The sequence below is a fragment of the Typopeltis vanoorti genome, chromosome 13 (genome assembly GCF_054136105.1).
Source record: "Typopeltis vanoorti isolate ZY-2024b chromosome 13, IOZ_Tvanoo_1.0, whole genome shotgun sequence".
NCBI lineage: Eukaryota > Metazoa > Arthropoda > Arachnida > Uropygi > Thelyphonidae > Typopeltis > Typopeltis vanoorti.
In genome coordinates this window covers 22,400,027-22,420,588 of record NC_143561.1, presented here as the reverse complement: position 1 = coordinate 22,420,588, position 20,562 = coordinate 22,400,027, and the positions used below count along the sequence as shown (strand labels likewise).

General features: G+C 35.1%; 1 protein-coding gene across 2 annotated transcripts in view; it reads right to left on the bottom strand.

Annotated features, from left to right (window-relative positions):
- LOC150099985 (uncharacterized) overlaps positions 1-20,562 on the bottom strand; it is a 308,484-nt gene that overhangs the window by 136,662 nt on the left and 151,260 nt on the right. For both annotated transcript variants that reach the window (XM_090402298.1, XM_090402299.1), the window contains one exon: positions 460-631. In XM_090402298.1, the coding sequence (XP_090258424.1) occupies positions 460-631 (172 nt within the window). The remainder of the gene's footprint in view (positions 1-459; positions 632-20,562) is intronic.

Below are 20,562 nucleotides of genomic sequence, written 5' to 3'. Positions count from 1 at the left end.
CACAAAATAACCATACTTCTGAAAAAGATTTACATTGTTTGACTTCAATAAACAATAAGAAGACCAACTTAAAAAAAAACCATGAAAACAAATGTATTTGTCAATGGATAGTTGATGTTTATCATAACCTAGAAATAAAACAGCTAAGACTAAACCACAAATATGAGGTCTTATGGAGAAAAAAAAATTAGGGGATGAATGAATGGTACTTGATATGGTTAGCATTCAAGAAATATGAGTAGAGCTAACCTAAAACAACAGTTATTTGCATGCGGGATGATATGAAAAGATATAAACAGAGATCAAGATGTACTTAAGCAGTATTTTAGAAGATAGAATATTTGATAATGAACAAGAATAATGCTCATCACAAAATAACCATACTTCTGAAAAAGATTTGCATTGTTTGACTTCTTTCTCAAAATCAAGAATAAACATATACCAAATAAATCTGCTCACCTCATTATCTTGTTTTAATCTTTTAATAACAGGCAAAAGCTCTTCTTCAGCTGCTCGCTTTCCAGAATGTTCAGTAGTTTTGCGTGTAGCTGCTAACAGCTGTCTTCTCTCATAATCTTCAATCAATGCTCGGCTAAGGACATTTTCTTCTGGCTCCCAACAATTGTCAGTTCTGCACATGCATACATATATATATATATATATTTTATCTCATTCAATTCTCTCTCTCTCTCTCTTTATTTTCAAATGCAAATATATTGTAAAGGAACATAATAAACACCTACAAAAATTTGGGATTATTTATTATACCAGAATTATATGTATTTTATAAACAAATACTGGGCTCTATGCTATTAAAACAACATTTTAGCAATAAACATCTATTGCATCATATAGATTTCAATCAAAACACATAAAACTTATTTTTCTTTATTATACAATTTGTTCAGCAATTGAAATATTCATTTATTCCTTAAGTGTTTTCTCACTTTTAACCTTATCACATGCCTTTTCCAGATCTTCAAAACTTAATACACATTCTTGTTATATTCCTATAATTTCTTACATAGCTTTGTATTTCCATGTATAGTAGACCCCCATATTCGTGGTTTGAAAAAAGCGCATGAAACGGTCGAGCGCCATCCCAGTTGAAACATGCATACGCACGGGCTGAAAACTTGTTGAAACACACTTGTTTTGCTAAGCATGCGGAATTAAACATACGTGTTTGTTCATGTTTAGTTTTACTCGAATTGTCGAAGAAAGTAGTCAATTGTCTGCCATTGCAATTAAAAATTGCATTTAAATTCAAGCAAATAAATTGTGAAAAATTTTAAAATGGCTTCAAAACCGAAGAGAAGATGTGAAGTTAGTGAAAAATCAAAGATTATCAATATGATTGAAGTAGAAAAAAAGTAAATTGCAACCTTTGCCAAGATTTATAATAAAAACGAATCTTCGATATGTGAAATGTTGAAGAACAAATAAAAACTTTGTGCCGATCTTTCCATTGCACCCAAATCTGCAAATGTTACGAGTACAGTGTGTGATAAGGCGTTACTCAAGGTAGAGAAAGCTTTGAATTTGTGGGCGGAAGACATGACAAGAAAAAGGATTCCTATTGACTGTAACACGTTACGAAAAAAAGCATTCATCCTATATGAAGACATGCGGCCACAAGACGAAACAGAAGAAGAAAAGTCATTTACAGCAAGCTGGTTGCATAGATTCAAAACTAGGTTTAATCTAAAAAATATAAAAATTACGGGAGAATCTGCATCGGCTGATGAGAAAGCTGCTGCATTGTTCCTAGAAGAATTTTAAAAAATTATTGCAGAGAAAGGTTATCATCCTAAGCAAGTTTTTAATTGTGATGAAACCCTCATTTGGAAGAAAATGCTCCAATGGACCTACATCCATAAGACTGTGAAGCAAGCCCCAGGCTTTAAAGCATTTAAGGACAAATTGACACTGGTACTTTGTGGTAATGCAGCTGGTCATATAATAAAACCTGGTTTTGTTTACTGAGCACAGAATCCACGTGCCCTTAAAAACAAAAGTTGTCTGCCTGTTTTTTGGCAATCAAATCCAAAAGTGTGGATCACAGCCGTGTTATTTACGGAATGGTTCCGTTGATGTTTTATTCCAGAGGTGAAAAAATACTTGGAGAGGGAAGGATTACCATTTAAAGTTCTATTGATAATAGACAACGCTCCTGGGCACACTGAGTCACTAATCACCAAAGATGAAAATGTTCAAGTGGTTTTCTTCCCACCTAATACGACCTCTTTGCTTCAGCCACTTGATCAAGATGTCATTAGATGCTTCAAAGCCCCATATGCTTGACAGGTTTTCAATATGATTCGTACAATGGTTGAGGATTCTGCTGATGTTGGAGTCATGGAATGCTGGAAATCATCCACAATTGCAGATACAATTGTATTCATCAAGGGAGCAATGGACGAATTGAAACCAGAAACGGTAACTGCATACTGGAAGAATTTGTGGAGTGAAGCAGTTCATAATTCCCAAGACGCCCCTGATATTAACTCACAGATAACAATGATAATTAACACAGCACAGAAAATAGGTGGAGAGGGATTTGAAGATATGACAGAAGAAGAATGGAATGATTACATGGATGGACATCGTGAGGTGCTCACTAATGAGGAGTTGAAAGATCTTGCCAATCTTCTAGAGAAGAAGATGACAATGAGGATGAAAGTAAACAACAATCACCAGCATGGACACTCGAAAAATTTGCCACGATATTATGAACAGCTCAAACATTAAAGTAACAGATAATGGATTACGATTCAATGATGGAGCACAGTATAAAAATTACTCGTACAATAAAAGAAGCTTTGGAATATTTGCAGAACCTGTTTACTGAATTGAAGAGACAAAAACTGCAGCTTCAAATAACAATTTTTTTTTATAAAAGTCAACAGAGCTTCTACTATCGATGATCCTCAGCCGTCCACATTATTTGCTCAGTAGGCAAGCAAGCAGCTGACTGCCAAAGATTCAGAAGATGAATAAATATGTAGCTGAACACAACGAGAGGTTCTGATCTCAGTTGATTCCTCCTAATAAGAATAAAAATGTTAAGATTTTATTAACAATTACATTTTCATTAGCATATTTTCTCATTTCGTTCTACATAATTATTATGTGGGTTAAATTTTATTTATCTAAAGACGAAGTTTTATTGAATGAGGCAATTTTTTTGGTTTGCCACTTCACCTGTACTACTCAGGGGTGCTTCCTACTGCATTTGGGCACATATTAAATTGTTCCTCGTAGATTCTAAAGATATAAAAATTGTTTCATGATAATTTTAAATAAATATGTAACATTATTATCGAGGAGCAATGGATTGTGTGCACAAATGCAGTAGATAGCATCATCCCTGGATAGTACGGGTGAAGTGGTAGTCTAGAAATTAACTCATTCAACAAAAAAATAACTCTTTTTATTATTATTTATTTAACCATACAATTCAGTGTATACATTAAATACATAACATATACACTAAAGAACCCTACAGTCCTAGTGCATGCAACTACGTCAATGTACTAATAATTTCCTGCTTCAATTTTGCTATATATGTGCAAAAATCTGGGTATCACTAGTGGTTTGCTACTATCCAGTTTCAGGTATCTGCAGAAGATGATGGAACCAAATGGATAAGGGGAGCCTACTGTATAAATTTCCATAGCTGTTGTTATGATTCATGTAGAAGTTTCTGGAACAGAAAACCATACATACATTGGAATGCAAATAAATGATTTACTAAACTAAGATTACTTATTTACAAGTCGATGCAATTTAACAATACACACTTGAATAACTTGGATGATAGTCAATTGTATGGGGGCAGCAAACGTGCATTTCATGTTGATTTGTGTTATTAGTGCTGATGGGTAGATGGGACACGTGCCAAAAATCTATGTAAGATCATACTGCAGATTCTATTACAGTTAACCAGGTTCTATAGAACTTGTGTCACTTCCAGGACCAGTCTCGGATTTAAACTGAGATTTGTGAACTTGTGAAGCTTGACCTTCCTACATCTGATGAAGTGGCCTTTTTTCTAAGACTCCACTTTTTTGGTTGTCCATTCTGGATGTATTTTTTGTTTCATTCATCCTGAGCAAGAGGAGAGAGAGAGAGAGGGGGGGGGGATCTAGTTTATCCCTTCTCTCATGCTTTTGATGTAAAGTAAAGATATGGTGTGTGTATAGTCTGGTTAGAGTAGGGGTAAGAGTCTGTTATTCTTTTTAAAAAGTTTGGCAAGGTTTTTCTTTTTTCTTTTTATTGTATTCATTATGTTGAAATGATATTAGTAGAGCCTATTATTCCAGGTGCAGTGTTGATCCTGAGGATGAATTTTGTTCTGGAGAGCCAAGTTTTGAAATTTTGAAAAACTGAACATTTCTAGGCAGAATCATGTTGTGAAATGGCATGTAGTATTTGTCTATATGTGTATGGATTTATGGTAAACTTAACACATAAGGGACCCATCTACTTGTCTTGTAACTAAAGTCCAGGAAGGCTACAGCCACTTCTTTTTTCCTCTTCCACAGTGAATTCAAGGATTGATTCTAGTAGCAAGGCTTAAAAGTTGGTCATACATAATTTCTTTACGGAGACCTTTGAAGAGAAAGCCTTAAACTCCGCCCCACAAAAACCCACTATTTGGCTTCGTTACGTGGATGATGTGTTCGCTATTTGGCCACATGGCTCAGGCTCACTCCACTCCACTCCTTCCTAACACACTTAAACAACCAACACCCCAGAGTCCAGTTCACCTTAGAAAAAGAGGAAAACAACACTCTCTCCTTCCTAGACACTTTAATCACCCGCCAGCTTGATGGATCTTTGGTTTTCTCTGTTTACAGAAACCCCCCCCATACTGGCAGATACATTCACCAGCAATCCCCCCCCCCCACTCACAACAATATGGGGTGATAAAAACACTATATAACAGGGCAAAATTAATCTGCTCAGATGACAAGGCCCTAACTACTGAACTAAACCACATTCACAACACTTTCTTAGCCAATGGCTATAACCACCAAAAAAATCCAAAAAATACTAAAACCAGTAAACCACAACCCCCCCCCCCTCCACAATAAAGATTACACCAAATCTATCACCATCCCCTACATCCAGGGCACCTCTGAGAAAATAACCAATATCCTCAGAAAATATGACCTCACTTGTTACAGACCATATAAAAAGTTGGCATCCCTTATCCGCTCTACCAAAGACCAACCACTTCCCCTAGACCTACCTGGTGTATACCAGGTCCCTTGCAGCTGCAAATTGTCCTACTTTGGCCAAACAGGCAGAACAACAAATATCAGGATTTCAGAACACAAAGACTACATCCAGTTTCACCAGTACAGCCACTCTGGGCTGGCAGACCATGCCTTAGATACCTACCATAGAATTCGTTGGAAGAAAACAAAAATAATACACCGCAGCAAGTTTAAATACGAAAGATTATTCAAGGAATCATCAGCAGCTCTAAAAAACGTTCCTAACCCCAACAAATTTTGGTGCATGAAACTACCCCAAATTTGGGAGACTTACATTTTGAGAACTTCAGCCCAACTGCCAAGACAACCAAATTAGCCTGCCAGAGGGCACCATTAGGACTTTAGGAACAATATTAGTTTCTTGCTTTCTTCCTCATTTGCTTTTGTTAGTGCCTGCATGCACACACCATATCTTTATGTTCCTGAAAATGGCAACGTGACATTGCTGAAATATAGAAGTTATTTATTAACGTTACCTTTAATTAATATACTTTATATGCGTTGTTAATTCCGTAAACTAATTACCAGTTAAGGATTGATATTGTTGTGAAAAAACAGGCTCTCTAAAAGTTAGAGAACCTGTGGGCCATACCTTTAATTTTTTTTAAAGAGCTGGTTTCTCCAAATAAAATATTCTTCTGATTTAGGATATTCTTCTAATGCTTAAAGAGTTCAGAGATGTCAGGATGATAAATTTTGGAAAGGAGAACTAGAGTATCGTCTACTGCAGGAGTGGTCAACCCTCAATTTTTTTCATGTATGAGTTAAGATGTGTAATGCAGCTCTTGTACCCTTAAAAACTACCTATAAAAATAGGTTAGTATAGACATTTAATGTATACATATATTTACTTGTATGTACTAGAATCTACTTGTAAATTTTCTTGGTATGATTTTACTTTCTCAATAAAATTTCTCAGGATTCTCTTGTTTTTTCCACAAAGCGATTCAAGACCGATAAGTTCATCATTAAAATTATCAAATTCCTCTTATAAAAAAAATGCTTAACTGTTAGCAGATTTGTCCAAAGCTAAAGAAAAGAAAGAACAAGCACAGACGAGGTCTTTCATTTGCTCAAGTCATGTCTTTCATTATGTAGGAAAGTGTTTTCAACAACAATGCACAATGATTTTCTTGATGGATTCACTATAAATAAGAACTCATTTTCCACTGTTCATTGAATTCACACTTACTATCACATTCGGTTTTTCTTTTGCACTGTGATGGGTAACTGAATGTAAAAATAAGGCTTAATTTTTTAAAAAGTACAAAACTGCAAATGTTCACAAAGGACAAACAAAGCACAAATTTGTAGCGCACGAGTATCAATTGTAAACTGACTGACAAAAGCCTGTGAAACACCACTGTTGCTAATGCTTAGCACCTCAGGATCAAACAAGTGAATGTGCAAAAGATGTGCATGAAAGAATAAAATCACTAAAAATAATAAGTTTTAGCTTTTTTTTTCCTACAAATCAGTTTTTGGTTAATACTTTTTTATTATTATCACTGGGGTCCAATGCATCACTTTTGGCACAGGTTAGCCATCCCTGGTCTACTGGAACATTTGGAAAAAGGTAAGACACATCGAAGCTCACTACACATTCATTCTCCTTTAACACTTTGACTGCCGTATGCAACAAGTGTGCCTCATGCATACACTTTCCGCTAGTGCCATGCGATACATATCTGTTTCACAGGTTAACATCATTATTCCTTAGTGAAACAACTGTGTCTCACAGCCACTATTTTTAATGCATGGGTTGTATATAAGGATGGCCGCCTGGTGCACTAGAAACCAAGCTTAGCCCATCAAAATATTTGAAATTTTTCATGTATCAAAATAAGAAAATATAGAAAATATATGTATATATTTTTATTATTTTTTTGCAAGTGTTTCAATAAAACAAAGGAAATAAATTGAAGTATTTATTTCCAAAATGCAAGAAATGAAAGCTATTTTGATTTCAGCTTGAAGACAATAAATGAAATGTTATTTTTATTATTTTTAGTTAATAAATGAAAAAAAAAAAAAAGTAAAAGCATGTCACACAGTAATATTTTTTGCACTGGTCACATTTCCACTAAGAAATCTATGCTTTCTTAGCTGCAACATTTCTGCCACTTTCTGTTGATAATTTGTTATAGCAAACAACACATCTTCGTCTGTTGGATGTACCCATATCTGCCAACATATGTTTGTTCATCTTCTGGGATTGACATTCTTGATTATTTTTAGACAGACCTAACAAAGATTTGGCAACTTGCTCTCTCAAAGCAGTTATTGATATGTTTCTACCAGTCACACCTTTATAGAGGAAATAAGAGTTTACGACAGACGACCCTAGAAGCATGTCGATGGCAATTTTTCTCTACCATTTGATAGTTTTCTTAAACTTGTTCAGTAAGATTTAATCTGGTCAGATAAATCTACGAAATTCTTAGATTTGTTATAATCTATGATGGCATCAAGCTTCTTTACTTCAGAATTTCGACCAGAGCTGACCGTCATGCTTTGTAGAAAGAGTTAGGGCATCATGTTTGTCCTGCCACTTCGTGACCACAATTCCTGTATTGCTTTCCACAGAGATACATTCACCTTTTCTTAGTTTTTTTTTTTAATTACTTTTTCTGGGTTGTTTTTCCTCAAGGTACTGAGACAAGGTGTGTTTTTCTTTCAAGTAATTTATGGGTGAGATCTACACTCATGTAATAATTGTCTAGGTAAACTGTTCTGCACAGTCCAAGAGTGGGTCGCATAATATCATAACAACAGTAGTTGGGACATTTTCATTAGCATTTGTCAAATTTTTCTCTTTCCCACAATAAATTCTGAAGTCATAGGTATAGCCACCTTCGATGCATAACTTGAATAGTTTGACTCCGAATTTATGTTTTTTTTTTTTTTTTTTTTTTTTATGTATTGCAGGAATGTTATCCTGCCTCGAAAAGGGACCAATGTCTTGTCTATAGAGACTTGTTCTCTGGGTGTGAAATAACGTTTAAAATTAGCTCTCAGATTCGATTAGTGGCATGAGCTAAATACAGTCTATTGGAAACATCTGCAGTTTCCATTATTCAAAAAATGGCAGTTTGAAAGCAGCAGCTCGAAACGATTTCGTGACATGACATTACTAATTTTATTTGAATACATTATTTTTTTAATAGTCAGACAGGTGAAGCAAACAGAAAAGACCCATCCAAAGCTGCAATCCAATGAAAGTCTTCATTGCCTGTATGTTGGTATCTTTCCATTTCTTGATTCTTGCACTGGGCAAACAACTTGCATTTATTTTCTGAGAAGCACAACGATTAGTTTTGTTGATCATGAGTTCCAACAAATAATCATCTAAGAACAATCTATAAAAATCGATGGGAGACATTTCAAACATATTTTCAAAAAGTTCAACAAGTATTCCTGCATTTTCACCTTTCAATGGAAATTTCTTCAAATACCTTCCCGTTACTTTGCCCCACACCAGAGAAGGTAATTCATCTTCATTTTCTTTTTCTGAGGAATCATCTAGGTAGAAATTACTCACAACATTCTCAATAGCTTCTGTGATGTGGTCGTCTGTAAAATAGTTTTCGGTAGGCACGTTTGTGGATGAGAAGCAAGATGGAAAAACAGGAGGAACGTCTGGCAGTGTTTTTTTTCTTTTTCAAGAGTGGTTTTTCATCATCTGAAGATGATGAGCCACCTGCTTCACTTGGCTCGTACTCTGCATCATCAGATGAGCCCTCGAAAGGATGGTCTTCTTCTTTGAACATCAATTCATCCAAAAGTTTTTGCAATCTTTGCTGTTGTCTCTCGTAGTCATCCATATTACTAAAATAATAACGTTCACAAAACATTCAATATTTTACAACAGAATTACCTAATGAAAAGAAGTACCTATTTTTTTGTTTCACTATATCACTTAGCTAGCGATAAAACAAACAAAACAAAGTCACAACAACTCGGTAAACAAATATACTAAGAAATTCAAACTTGGTAGATAGGTTATATGTGAAACGCGCATGCCTCACATGGTGTTTTATTGTTAACACAGTCTTACTTCGCTCAGCAGGCCACGTGAAATGCACATGTGTCACACTGAATAAACGTCTCAACATTGTTTTCACAGCACTATTAAGTGAAATAATCACTAGAATAACATAATGTGATGATTCAGCACAGTGGCCTGTGAAGACTGGAAAAAAAAATTAGTATCACAGCAGTTAAAATGTTAAGCAATGGTTATGTACATTAGCTTTAAAGCAGATTTTTTTTTATAAAATGTAACGCAATGTTTTTGTTGAGCACAAATGCAAAGTTTTTGGCCAATTTATAGGTGTAACAATTTATGGCATCCACAATGGGGGCACAAAGAGGCTCCAGTTTTTCTCACTTCCAATGGAGAAAGCCCCCAAGTAGCCACATCTCTAATGGAGAAAATGAAGCCTTGAAAAAATTTAAAGGAAACCTAAACATAGTAATAGTGAAAGCAAACAATGAATGGCAATGTTATGGTGATCATGAACACATAACTACAATAATAAATTGAAGTAATTGTTCTCCAATACATCAACTTCTTTGTCTACAGTAAAGAACTCTATAGTATCAATTAGATAACAAGTGGACCAACTGAAACTGTGTCTAAAAATTTGTATCCGTATGCACAAGACTATGCAGATTACCTACAGTCCCCAAACATGGTGCCCCCATTGTGGATGCCATAAATTCTTCTAACTATAAACTAGTTAAACATTTGGTATCTGAACTCAACAAACAAATTGGCATAAAAAATCCATGCACTTTAAAATCAGCATACAGAACATTCAATTAGAGGAAAATGATCACTTACTAAGCTTTAATGTATGGTCTCTTTTAACAAATGTTCCAGCAGATGACACCAGTTCACCTTTACAAAATTTATTCCACTGACATTTGCAAACTCTTTAAGAAGTCTTAAATCAGGATATTTTAGTCAGAACAAGCAGCTCTTTAAACAAACTGAAAAGGTAGGAATGTGCTCCCCCACTTTCACTGCTATTACTAACTTATCCATGAAATCTTTGAATCTTTGGAAATTAATTTGGCCTTCCTCAAGCCTAAAGTATGGTTGCGGTATATAGATGTCTGTCATTTTGGCCACATGCTCTAACTTTTTACATTTCCTCAACAATACCCATCCTTAATTAGTTTCACTGTGGAAGAGAAAAAAAAAGAAGGTGCTGTAGTCTTCTTGGATGCTTTACTTACAGGGCAAGCAGATGGGTCCCTCGTGCATTCAGTTTACCATAAGTACACGCACACACATAGGTAGATATGTACATGTCACTTCACACCATTATCTTATCTAGAAACTTGAAATTTTCTTAGCCACAGAGTGAATTTCATTCTCAGGACAAGCACCACACCTTGAATAACAGGCTATACTCACATAATTCCGACCTAATAGATACAATAAAGAAACTTTGTTAAACTCCTTAAAAAGAATAACAAATTCCCACCCCCCAAGACTACACACACACACACACACCATATCTTTACCTTACATCAAAGGTACAAGAGAGAAACTGGACTCCCTCCTGAAACAACACAGAATCAAAACAGTATAGAAAACCTCTAAACAGAGTATCTACCTTCCTGAGACAAATCAAGGATCATCAGGACCCTTTTTCCTTCCCAGGTGTTTACATCCCCCCCCCCTCTCAGAGGAGAGGAACTACCCTCACCAGATAAAAAGAACAAAAAATACATCTGGAATGGACAAACAGTAAGTGGACTATCTTAAAGTGCCTTAGAGAAAGATCATTTCATCAGATGGAAGAAACAAGGCTACTTCACAAATTTCAGTTTAAATTGGAGAGACCATTTCTGGAAGCAGCACAAGTTCTACAGAACTTAACTAACAAAATCTTACATAGATTTTGGCACCCCATCCCATCTACCCATTAGGATTAATAACAGGAATCACCATGAAGAGCATCATTGTTGTCATCCTCCATGCAATGACTATCATTGTTATACAAGTCACTTTGTTGCATGTCTTAACTGAATGTGTATTATTAAATTGTCTCTTATAATGCTAGCTTGAGCTAGAGAAATGTCAGCTTGTAAATAATTAATATTAGTTAATAAATTATTTATTTGCATTCCGGCATCCACGTAGTTTTCTGTACCAAAAACTTTGACATAAATATTGATTAGTTTGTTTTTCCCAAAAGTTTCTCTTTCGCTTTTTTTTTTTTTTTCTTAGTCTCTTATCAGGTATATCATCTCATTTCCATTTCATGATCTATAATGAAGTCAATTAGTTTCATAGAAATCTAATGCTAATCTGTCAGTTGAATGCATACTCTGGTTGGTTTATTTTGAAGGATGAAAAAAACCTATTACTTTCATATGAAACTGGTGCTAACTCATCTTCAGTTGAAAAAAACCTCAAGAGTTCTCTGTATGACACAACCACAGACCTTTCCATCTGAAGGGCATTGTTAACACCTCCTAACTATAACTTTATTTTGAAGTAAACTGGAATATAACTTTTGAATTTACTAGTGAACATGAAATCATGCAGGGTGATCATTCATACTGCCTAATGCACATTTATGATGTCTGGCACAAAGGCTTATTAAATAAGCATTGATCATATATTCTCTCTCTCTCTCTACTGACTTGTGCAACCTTTCTGTTTTTGTGGCTAAGATATTTATCAAATGGTACTAATGGTGGAGTTCCAATACACTTTTTTGCTTTGTTCGTGTGTACAAATTTGCGAAACAGTTTATAAAAGATCTTAGCAAAATAACAGCAAATAAAAGTTTGTGTAATAAAATGGTCTAAGTTCTGATGGAAGAAACTAATGACTTAATTTCATACAACTAATCAGTAAAAATTGTTGTTAGCAATATTTAGCCATAATATTGAATTTTTTTCCCCATCATATTCATATTAGTTTAGTTTAACATAGTTTTAAAAAGAAGCAAGCTAATATGATGAAATTCAGTGAAGAAGAATAACATGTTCTCACAATTGCTTGCAGTGCATATTTTTGATCAAATCAAACAACTTTTAACCACATGGAAAATTTTCACACAATTTTGTACTTGATTTCTTTCATTTAAAAAAAAAATTAAATACTAATTTAACTAGTTATGCATATTCTTTTTGTTAGCCAACATGCTTAACATGAGCAAAATAAGGCATATTTAAAGATCTTATTTATTATTATTATTATTAAATAACAATGGTTATCTCAAACGTAAAAATCAGTAAAATATCTGTAATAAGGGACATTGCAATAGCAGTATCCCTTACTACAAAGGCAGTAAACACCTTGATACTTCAGGCTCCTGTGTTTTGATTTCATTAGACAAAACAAGGATTGCAGTTTGGTTAGAGGCATAAATGTTAGGATTTTGTACTTGAGAATTTTTGCTAAATTAGGAAAAATTATCTATTATCTTATTTTAGCATTATTGATTTCATGGCCTGTTTGTAGAAGAAACAAAAATCTGTAATAGTTCTTTCACAGCCATTCTTCTGGAATATGGACAAAAATTTGAAATCTTCTTGGGTTAATTCTTCATCATCATTAATAAGAATACAAGCTGAAACTCGCAATATCTGTATGATTCCTAATTTTGGCAGTCAATGAAAAAATTAAGCATGTACAAATCTGTTAGTGAAGGTTGATTTTCACATTGTAATATTCAACTGCTGGTGTTTTTTTGTTTTTTTTGGGGGGGGATTTCTTTGAATGTTTTCCCATATGGATATCTGCTAAAACCTGAGATAGAGGGTTTCCCCATTGCTATGCATAGCATTATACATGTCTACAAGGATGTGCTTTGCATTATGGGATACTAAAGCAAGTGATGTGAAGTCTTAGCTTCTTTATACGAGTTGCCGCATTCCTGAAAATTGTTCAGGTGCAAACTTGTTTGCTTACACTTTTCACGCAAGGAGATGTGAAAGCGCATCTTCTTGCGGACATGCATAATACTTGGATAAAGGAATAAACGAAGTATATAATTTCTTGGTATCTTTAATTTATAGTATAACCAAGTGGAAAAACTGCCAACAACTTTCTCTAATCTAGAGTATTTTAATAGGATTTTAAGATAAAGTTTACGACTGACTTTCATTACCAGCAAACAGACTCAAACGCTGTCACTCGTGCTGTTGTTTAGAAGAGAAAACTCTATAAAGTTAAATTAACAAACTTTATCTAGTTTTCTTATTTAATTTACTTACCTTATTTAATCTAGTTTTCTTAGATCAATTACGAGACATTACTTCTTAGACACTTCTTCTTCGAGTGCCATCTCATATCAGAGGTAGGTGACCACCTTGGCAAATTTTGAGCAATCCCTCAGAGCTCATGCAAGTCTACTGTCTGCCAGCTAAGATTTTCTTCGTCTTCCTTGTCCTCTTCTTCCATTTATCTTCCCAATTGAAGCATCTTATATTTTTCATCACGAAGCAGGTGACCAAGATATGCAGTTTTTTGTCTTTTTATGGTATCTAAAAGTTTGCGTGATTTCTCAATTTGTTCAAGTACTTCTTGATTGGATATTTGGCTGTCCATGGGATTTTTAACATTTGTCTGTATAACCACATCTCAAATGCTTCAAGTTTTTTTTTTTTTTTTTTTTTTAAATCAATGTTGCCGTTAAGGTCCAAGTTTCTGAATTGTACAGCAGTACAGACCATACATAGTGTTATTTAGACAAACTATGCATGTGTACACAGCAGGATGGCAGAGGACATATAAAAACGAAGATCCTCAAGTCCTTGCTGGTACACTGTGGGTGTAGTGATAGAATCTTGCTTACTCAGCTCAAATTGTCAAGATGACTTTCCCAGATTTTCTGTAAGGTGAGGCAGCTATATTTTGATTCAGGAAAGTTTGTAGTACTGTAGTCGATTCCAGGAAAATTCTTTTCAGAATGGTATCTATTTTGCAGCAAAGTTGGTCCCACTCTCCAAATAATTGGCTGGGTCTGAATCCCACTGTAGTGCATGGATGTTTGTGATTATCTTTAAGTGAGTTTCTGCCTGATGTGAAACCTTTATTAGTGGAGAACTGTAATAGCTTGAAAAAGTTCCATGTTTGATCATTAGAGCAGGATTTCGGGGCTATGTTAAAATCAATAAGAAATCCTTAGTCCACTCAAAATGCTAATGTATTACAGGTGCCAACCTTTTGTGAGTGCATAACAGGTTGAGTTTCCTCTCCCAACACACACACACACACACAATGGAACCAGTAATCTATGTTGATGGCATTGTCTGTCACTCCAGAATGATTGTACATTAGGTATTGATCACAGTTCTTGTGTTCATTTAGTTTGTTTGAAAGTATGTCAGTGTGTGAGATAAAGGAATACTATAGACACTAGGGTGATCCAGATGATCTTTCTGAGTAGATAAGGTTCGTTAAAAGATATTGCAATAAATTTTTTGGTCTGATATGGGGAGGGAGAGGAATGGAGAGTTCTGTCACTTTTGTAAAGGGGAGGAAGTTATTGGTATTCCAGGCCACTTTTTTTTTTTTTTTAGCCAACTGCTTCCCTTTAAAAATCAAGAGGAATACTGTTCTGATAATTTAATATAGGTATAAAGTTATATTAGATATAAAGTTTGTTAAACATTAACACTAATTACCATTGAAAGCTTTATTAAACTAATATGTCTTTAAAATTTCTAAAAAATGTAATGAAGAAATTTATATTGTGTTGAATAATATTTACACTGTCAACCTTTAAATAGAAAAACAACTTATTTAAGGTGATGGATTGCACTTAAATGTATTCAGAGGTATCTGGAGAAATGCTTATTCACCAAGAGTATGGAAGAGTGAAGTCAAAGGAAACCAGAACTACAGGGCAGAGGATGCAGGCACCCAAGAGGTGAGTGTGTAAATAACTAAAAAAATGTGAAATTGTTTCTATCAAGTAATGAACCTGAATAAGATAGTCAATAAAAGATATAAAGGTACATTTGTTGGTTAAATGACTAATATAGTTTAGGTATACTAATGCCAGAACTACAAGGAAAATGAGGAAGGAGTTTTTGCCATTAGATGACAACCTTGCCAAAAGTTATAGATATTAGGGAGACTTGGTTGACAACAGATGATGTGGTTTTAGGGAAAGAACATGAGAGATATAGTATAATTACAGCCAGTGGTTTTAAGGAAAGAACATGAGAGATATAGTATAATTACAGCCAAAAAGAGTATGTGGTTTCTAGTCACATGGAAATGTGAAAGGTAATGTATTTGATGTAATCTGGCTGAGACAGACCAGCTGGTTCACTGCTAGAAACCAGGAAATGCAAGGGAAAATGTGCAAGATATGTACTGAAAAATTAGCACAATGTTTTCTATTACACACACACACTTGCATGCACACAAGAAGCCACAAGGCCTGCAGCAAATAAATATCATGTATGGTGCTCATTATTATAAAGAACTTCAACTAAAGATACAGACTGGAAGAAGGAAATGGATTTAATATATCTACCAAGAAATAATTATTTGAAACAACATTTGATGATAGAGACTTTGGGTATGAGAGCGCTGGATCCGATGATCCAGCACTATCATTCAAAATGATCGGGTATATGCCCTGGATTGTGGCACACTACATGCCATAGCGCCCAGGATTCATTGTTTAAATCCATACCTTTTCATGACAATCTTTCAAAAAATGAAGTTCCAGCTCTATCATTGCTTAAACACAATAAGAATATACAGTTTTGCACTTCACAATTTTGGAATACAACCGCCTGTTATTTTCAACATGCTAAAAACACTCAGGATCAATAGGATGTTTGTGTTTCAGACTATTAACCATTACAACAATACAGAAGGCATATCTAAACACCAAAGAACAGGTCAACCACATTGTGTTAGGACGCATCATCTTGTGAGGGCTCTGAAGGCATGCCTCCACAGTAATCCTGTGAGAATGCAGAAAGTGATGTTGTGAAAGGTGAATGTTTCACAGAGAATGATGTCACATGTACTAACTGATGACCTGGAAGTGAGAGTATCATCATAATACTGGACACTTCCTGACACCACAACTTATGCGGAAGAGGCTGGTAAAATCAAAGGCACTTCTCTGGTAGTATGCAAACAGCAGACAGTGATGAAAAGATTTTCACACTGAAGAGTCGTTTAACTGCCAAAATGATCAGGTATATGCCCAATCATTTTGGCATATGTGCATGGTCGCACAGCACGTGCCATAGCACCCAGGATTCAGAGATAACACCCCCCCCCCCAAGTTGAAATTCTGCAAGAAACGGATCAAAATCTCTGCCAAAGTGTAACAAGACACTGTGCTGGAACCTGTGGTACAGTCCCTGAACAACACCTTGTTTCTATGGTAGGCAATGCACCTTCCAACAGGACTCAGCTCTTACACACAAGATGAGGACCACAGAACAGTTGTTGGAGGCAAAAATGCCCACCTACATATTAACATCTGATGAGCCATCTAAGTCCTAATTTGAATCCACTGAACTTCAAATTGTGGTCAGAGCTTGAGAGAGAGTAGCCTGCAAGAAACTACACTAAAGTATTACCAACCTGAAGGTGGATTTGTAGTGAGCAGAGGCAGCATTTCTATTGGATGTTGTGCATGCTGCCATTGACATGTGGTCTCACAAACTTTGGGCATGCATAAAGGCAAAAGAGAACATTTCGAACATTGAGTGCTGCTATATGCATGTTATACATGTGGTTTGTATGCGCTGAAAGCCGTAAATGATTTGTTGATAGATTAAAAGGTTATGGGCTTTTCAAGTTTTAACATTATTTATAGCTAGACTAGGTAGTAATAACCAAAGCTGAAAAAGGGTGAGCTGTTGTGGTTCATGATAAAAATAATCATTTTAGAAAACTTATTCTACATATGGATCATACCTGTTATGGCTGCATCTCAAGTGATCTAACTCAACTGCAGATTAATCTTCTGGATGAAGTTCAATCTTGGGATAAAGACATTATCAAAAAGTTCAGAGTTCATCATGCTAGAACTCCCCTACCGAAGATTCATAAAGAAAATATTCCTTTAAAACTAACCGTCAATTGCATAGATTGTGCAATCTATACAATCTCAAAACATCAAGTTTCCTTCTGCATAAACTGGCAATTCATCTTCCTTCACTAAAAATTCAGAGGATTTCAAGAATAAAGTATCAGGATTATTTTTATGATTTACATTTTAATGAATTTTGATGTGGTTTGCACCTAACAAACATTCCACTTGCTGATACAACAGAATGATTATGCAAGGATTTTCCTCCCAATATTCTGAAATTGTCCAATTTTGTTATAATTTCAGGTTACTTTGAATGTCAAAACAAACTGCAATGGGATCTATTTCTCTAACTTTAGCAAATTATTATATGGAATGAGGGGTGCTTAAGGGTCAAAACTGTATAACTAAGAGGAGACCTCCACATAGCCTTTAAAAAAAAAATGTGGAGAACATACCAGATCTTCTGTCCTAATATCCAATCCTCACCTTATTGTGGTCCACCCTGTTAGGTATCTGCCTGGATACTGAACAAATACTGAGCGAGCTAAACACTGTGTAAAACTATCTAAACAAAAGTCGTATGAAAACTTTGGCTAGAACATTGGAAATAAATATCAGGAAGGTGGCAAAATATTCTGGAGGCGGTAGAAAAAGCTCAGACATTGAGGAAATGGTGTGTAAGAGGAATTACAGATGATAAAAGTGACATGAAAACTGTAGAAAAAGATACTGATTTACAGAGCAATTACTTCGAGAAATTGCTAAATCAAACAAGCAGTGATAGCACAGTGGTAAAAATATACTCAATAGGCATGCAATCAGGAATACATACTAATACCTGAAATAGAAAAAGCCAATAGAAGCCTCAAATGTGGAAAGATAGCAGGAATAAATGATATATTTGGTAAGAATGGAGGTATAAGTCTTGCAGTAGCTGCACTGCATGGTTCAGAAGGCCTGGACAGAGGAACGAAATCCAGTTAATTTTAGTAGAGCTCTCGTAGTACTCATATATATAAAAACGGATATAAAATTGAATGTGAGAATTACAGAGGTATCTCTTCACTCAGGATTCCTGGTGAGATTTATGCAAGTATACTTGAGAAACGTTTAAGAAGGATTGTAGAAAGGAAGCTTGGTGAAAATAAGCTGGATTCAGGACAAATAAAGGCTGTCAGGATCAGATTTGCACTTTACGACAAATAGTTGAGAAATCATGGGAATATAACAAAGATCTGTATTTAAGTTTTATAGACCTGGGGGGGGGGGGGATTAGCTGTGCTCTCCTACCAGGATCTTGGCTGAGTAGCCATCAGTCATGCTTGTAGCATCTGGGATGGATTTCCGTGGTGGGCTGGCAACCTACAACACGGTCAGAAACCCTGATGGAACTGATATAGATGGCAGTGCCAATATTTCAGTGAAGTCTGGAGGGCCATACCCAGGAAGTCTTAGCATCATGCATCCACGGGACCCCCCCTGGAAACATGGTGCCGTAATGAGCCATGGCAAAGTCGATACTAAGCATAGAGCTGGCAGAAAGCTATTAAATGCATCTCCCAAGACGTTATCTGGCCAACGTAGGAGATTAGGGGCTACAACCCCTCCACTACAATGCTAAGAAGAACAAAGAAAGGCCGTAAAGCCCAAGGCCAGAATGGGCAATCACTAAATTTCCCCAACTATATGACTACTCTGATCGAAACCATTTATGGAGACCAGTGAATGATGCAGTGGGGGAAGCTTTCCCAAATAATAAGAAATACTGGAACAGCCCAAAGAACTCATAAATATAACAGTAATCCTCTTTTCCTCTATATAGGAACATTTAATTGTCGAACACTTAAGGAAGAGGAAGACCATACCATCTTACAGCAAGAACTAACACATATTAAATGGGACATCATAGGTTTAAGTGAAGTTCGCAGGCAGGATGAACATTTAATAAAACTAAGGACAATACGGAGTGGGATTTCTAATTAAGAAAACAATTACACACCTTATAGAAGAATTTAATTATACAGATGAAAGAATAATTGAAATTACACTTAAAATAAACTCTAAACTTAAAATCAGGATCATCCAAATATATGCTCCCACCTCATCCCACACTGATGAAGAGATAAATGCATTTTATGACTCACTGCAGCGCACTCTAGATAATCAAAACTTTACTATAGTAATGGGCGATTTTAATGCCAAAATAGGTCATCCCATTCACCAAATAGATACAACAGGGCCATACATATATGGTACAAGCAGCAACTTAGAAATGGCTCTTACAGAATTCTCTATCAATAACAAGCTTTATGTTATGAATAAATTTTTTAAGAAAGCCTTCAAAAGAAAATGGACATGGAGAAGTCCAAATGGAGAAATAAAAAATGAAATAGATTATATACTGTGTAATAATAAAGATATAGAAGATACTTCAGTAATAAATCAAGTAAAAACAGGAAGTGACCACAGACTGGTCAGAGCCCAAATTAAAATAAACCCCAAATTGGAAAGAATAAAATGGCTAAACAACAAAAAATCAAGAAGTTTTAACTTAAACCCTATCGAAAACAAGAAGGATTACGAAGAAAAACTCAATCAACAACTAGACTTCATAAATATATTTGAAGAAGAAGACATAAATAAAATAAGCAAAAACCTAACAAAAGTAATAATCTCAACAGCCAATCAATTCAAAAACAACAAAAAGACCATAAACTTTCAGAGGAAACCCTATAACTACTAAAAAAAGAGACGAAATATGAAACAAGACAAAAACTTAATTTTAAAATAGATTATGCAGAACTATGCAAAACAATAAGAAATGAAATAAGATCTTATAACACTAAAAAAAATAAAAGAAACAATAGAAAACAATAAAAATATTTATCAGTTGGCAAGTCAAATAACTGCAATAAAAGATAAGAATGGAACTACCATAAGGAACCAACAAATCCCATGCAGGCTAAAAGAATTTTATAAAGAACTCTATAGTGATCCTTCAACAGATAAATCAAATATAAATAACTCCTCTCCATCACATATGGAATTCATCACCCCCCATTCACTTCAGATGAAATAAAACAAGCATTAAAACTCCTGGTGAAGACCTAATTCACATAGAATTAATTAAATAGGGAGGAAACAATATAATTCACCATGTCACAAACTTACTAAATTTTATGCCTAGAAGAGTGGAAGATACCAGAAAATTGGAAAAATGCTACTCTGATACT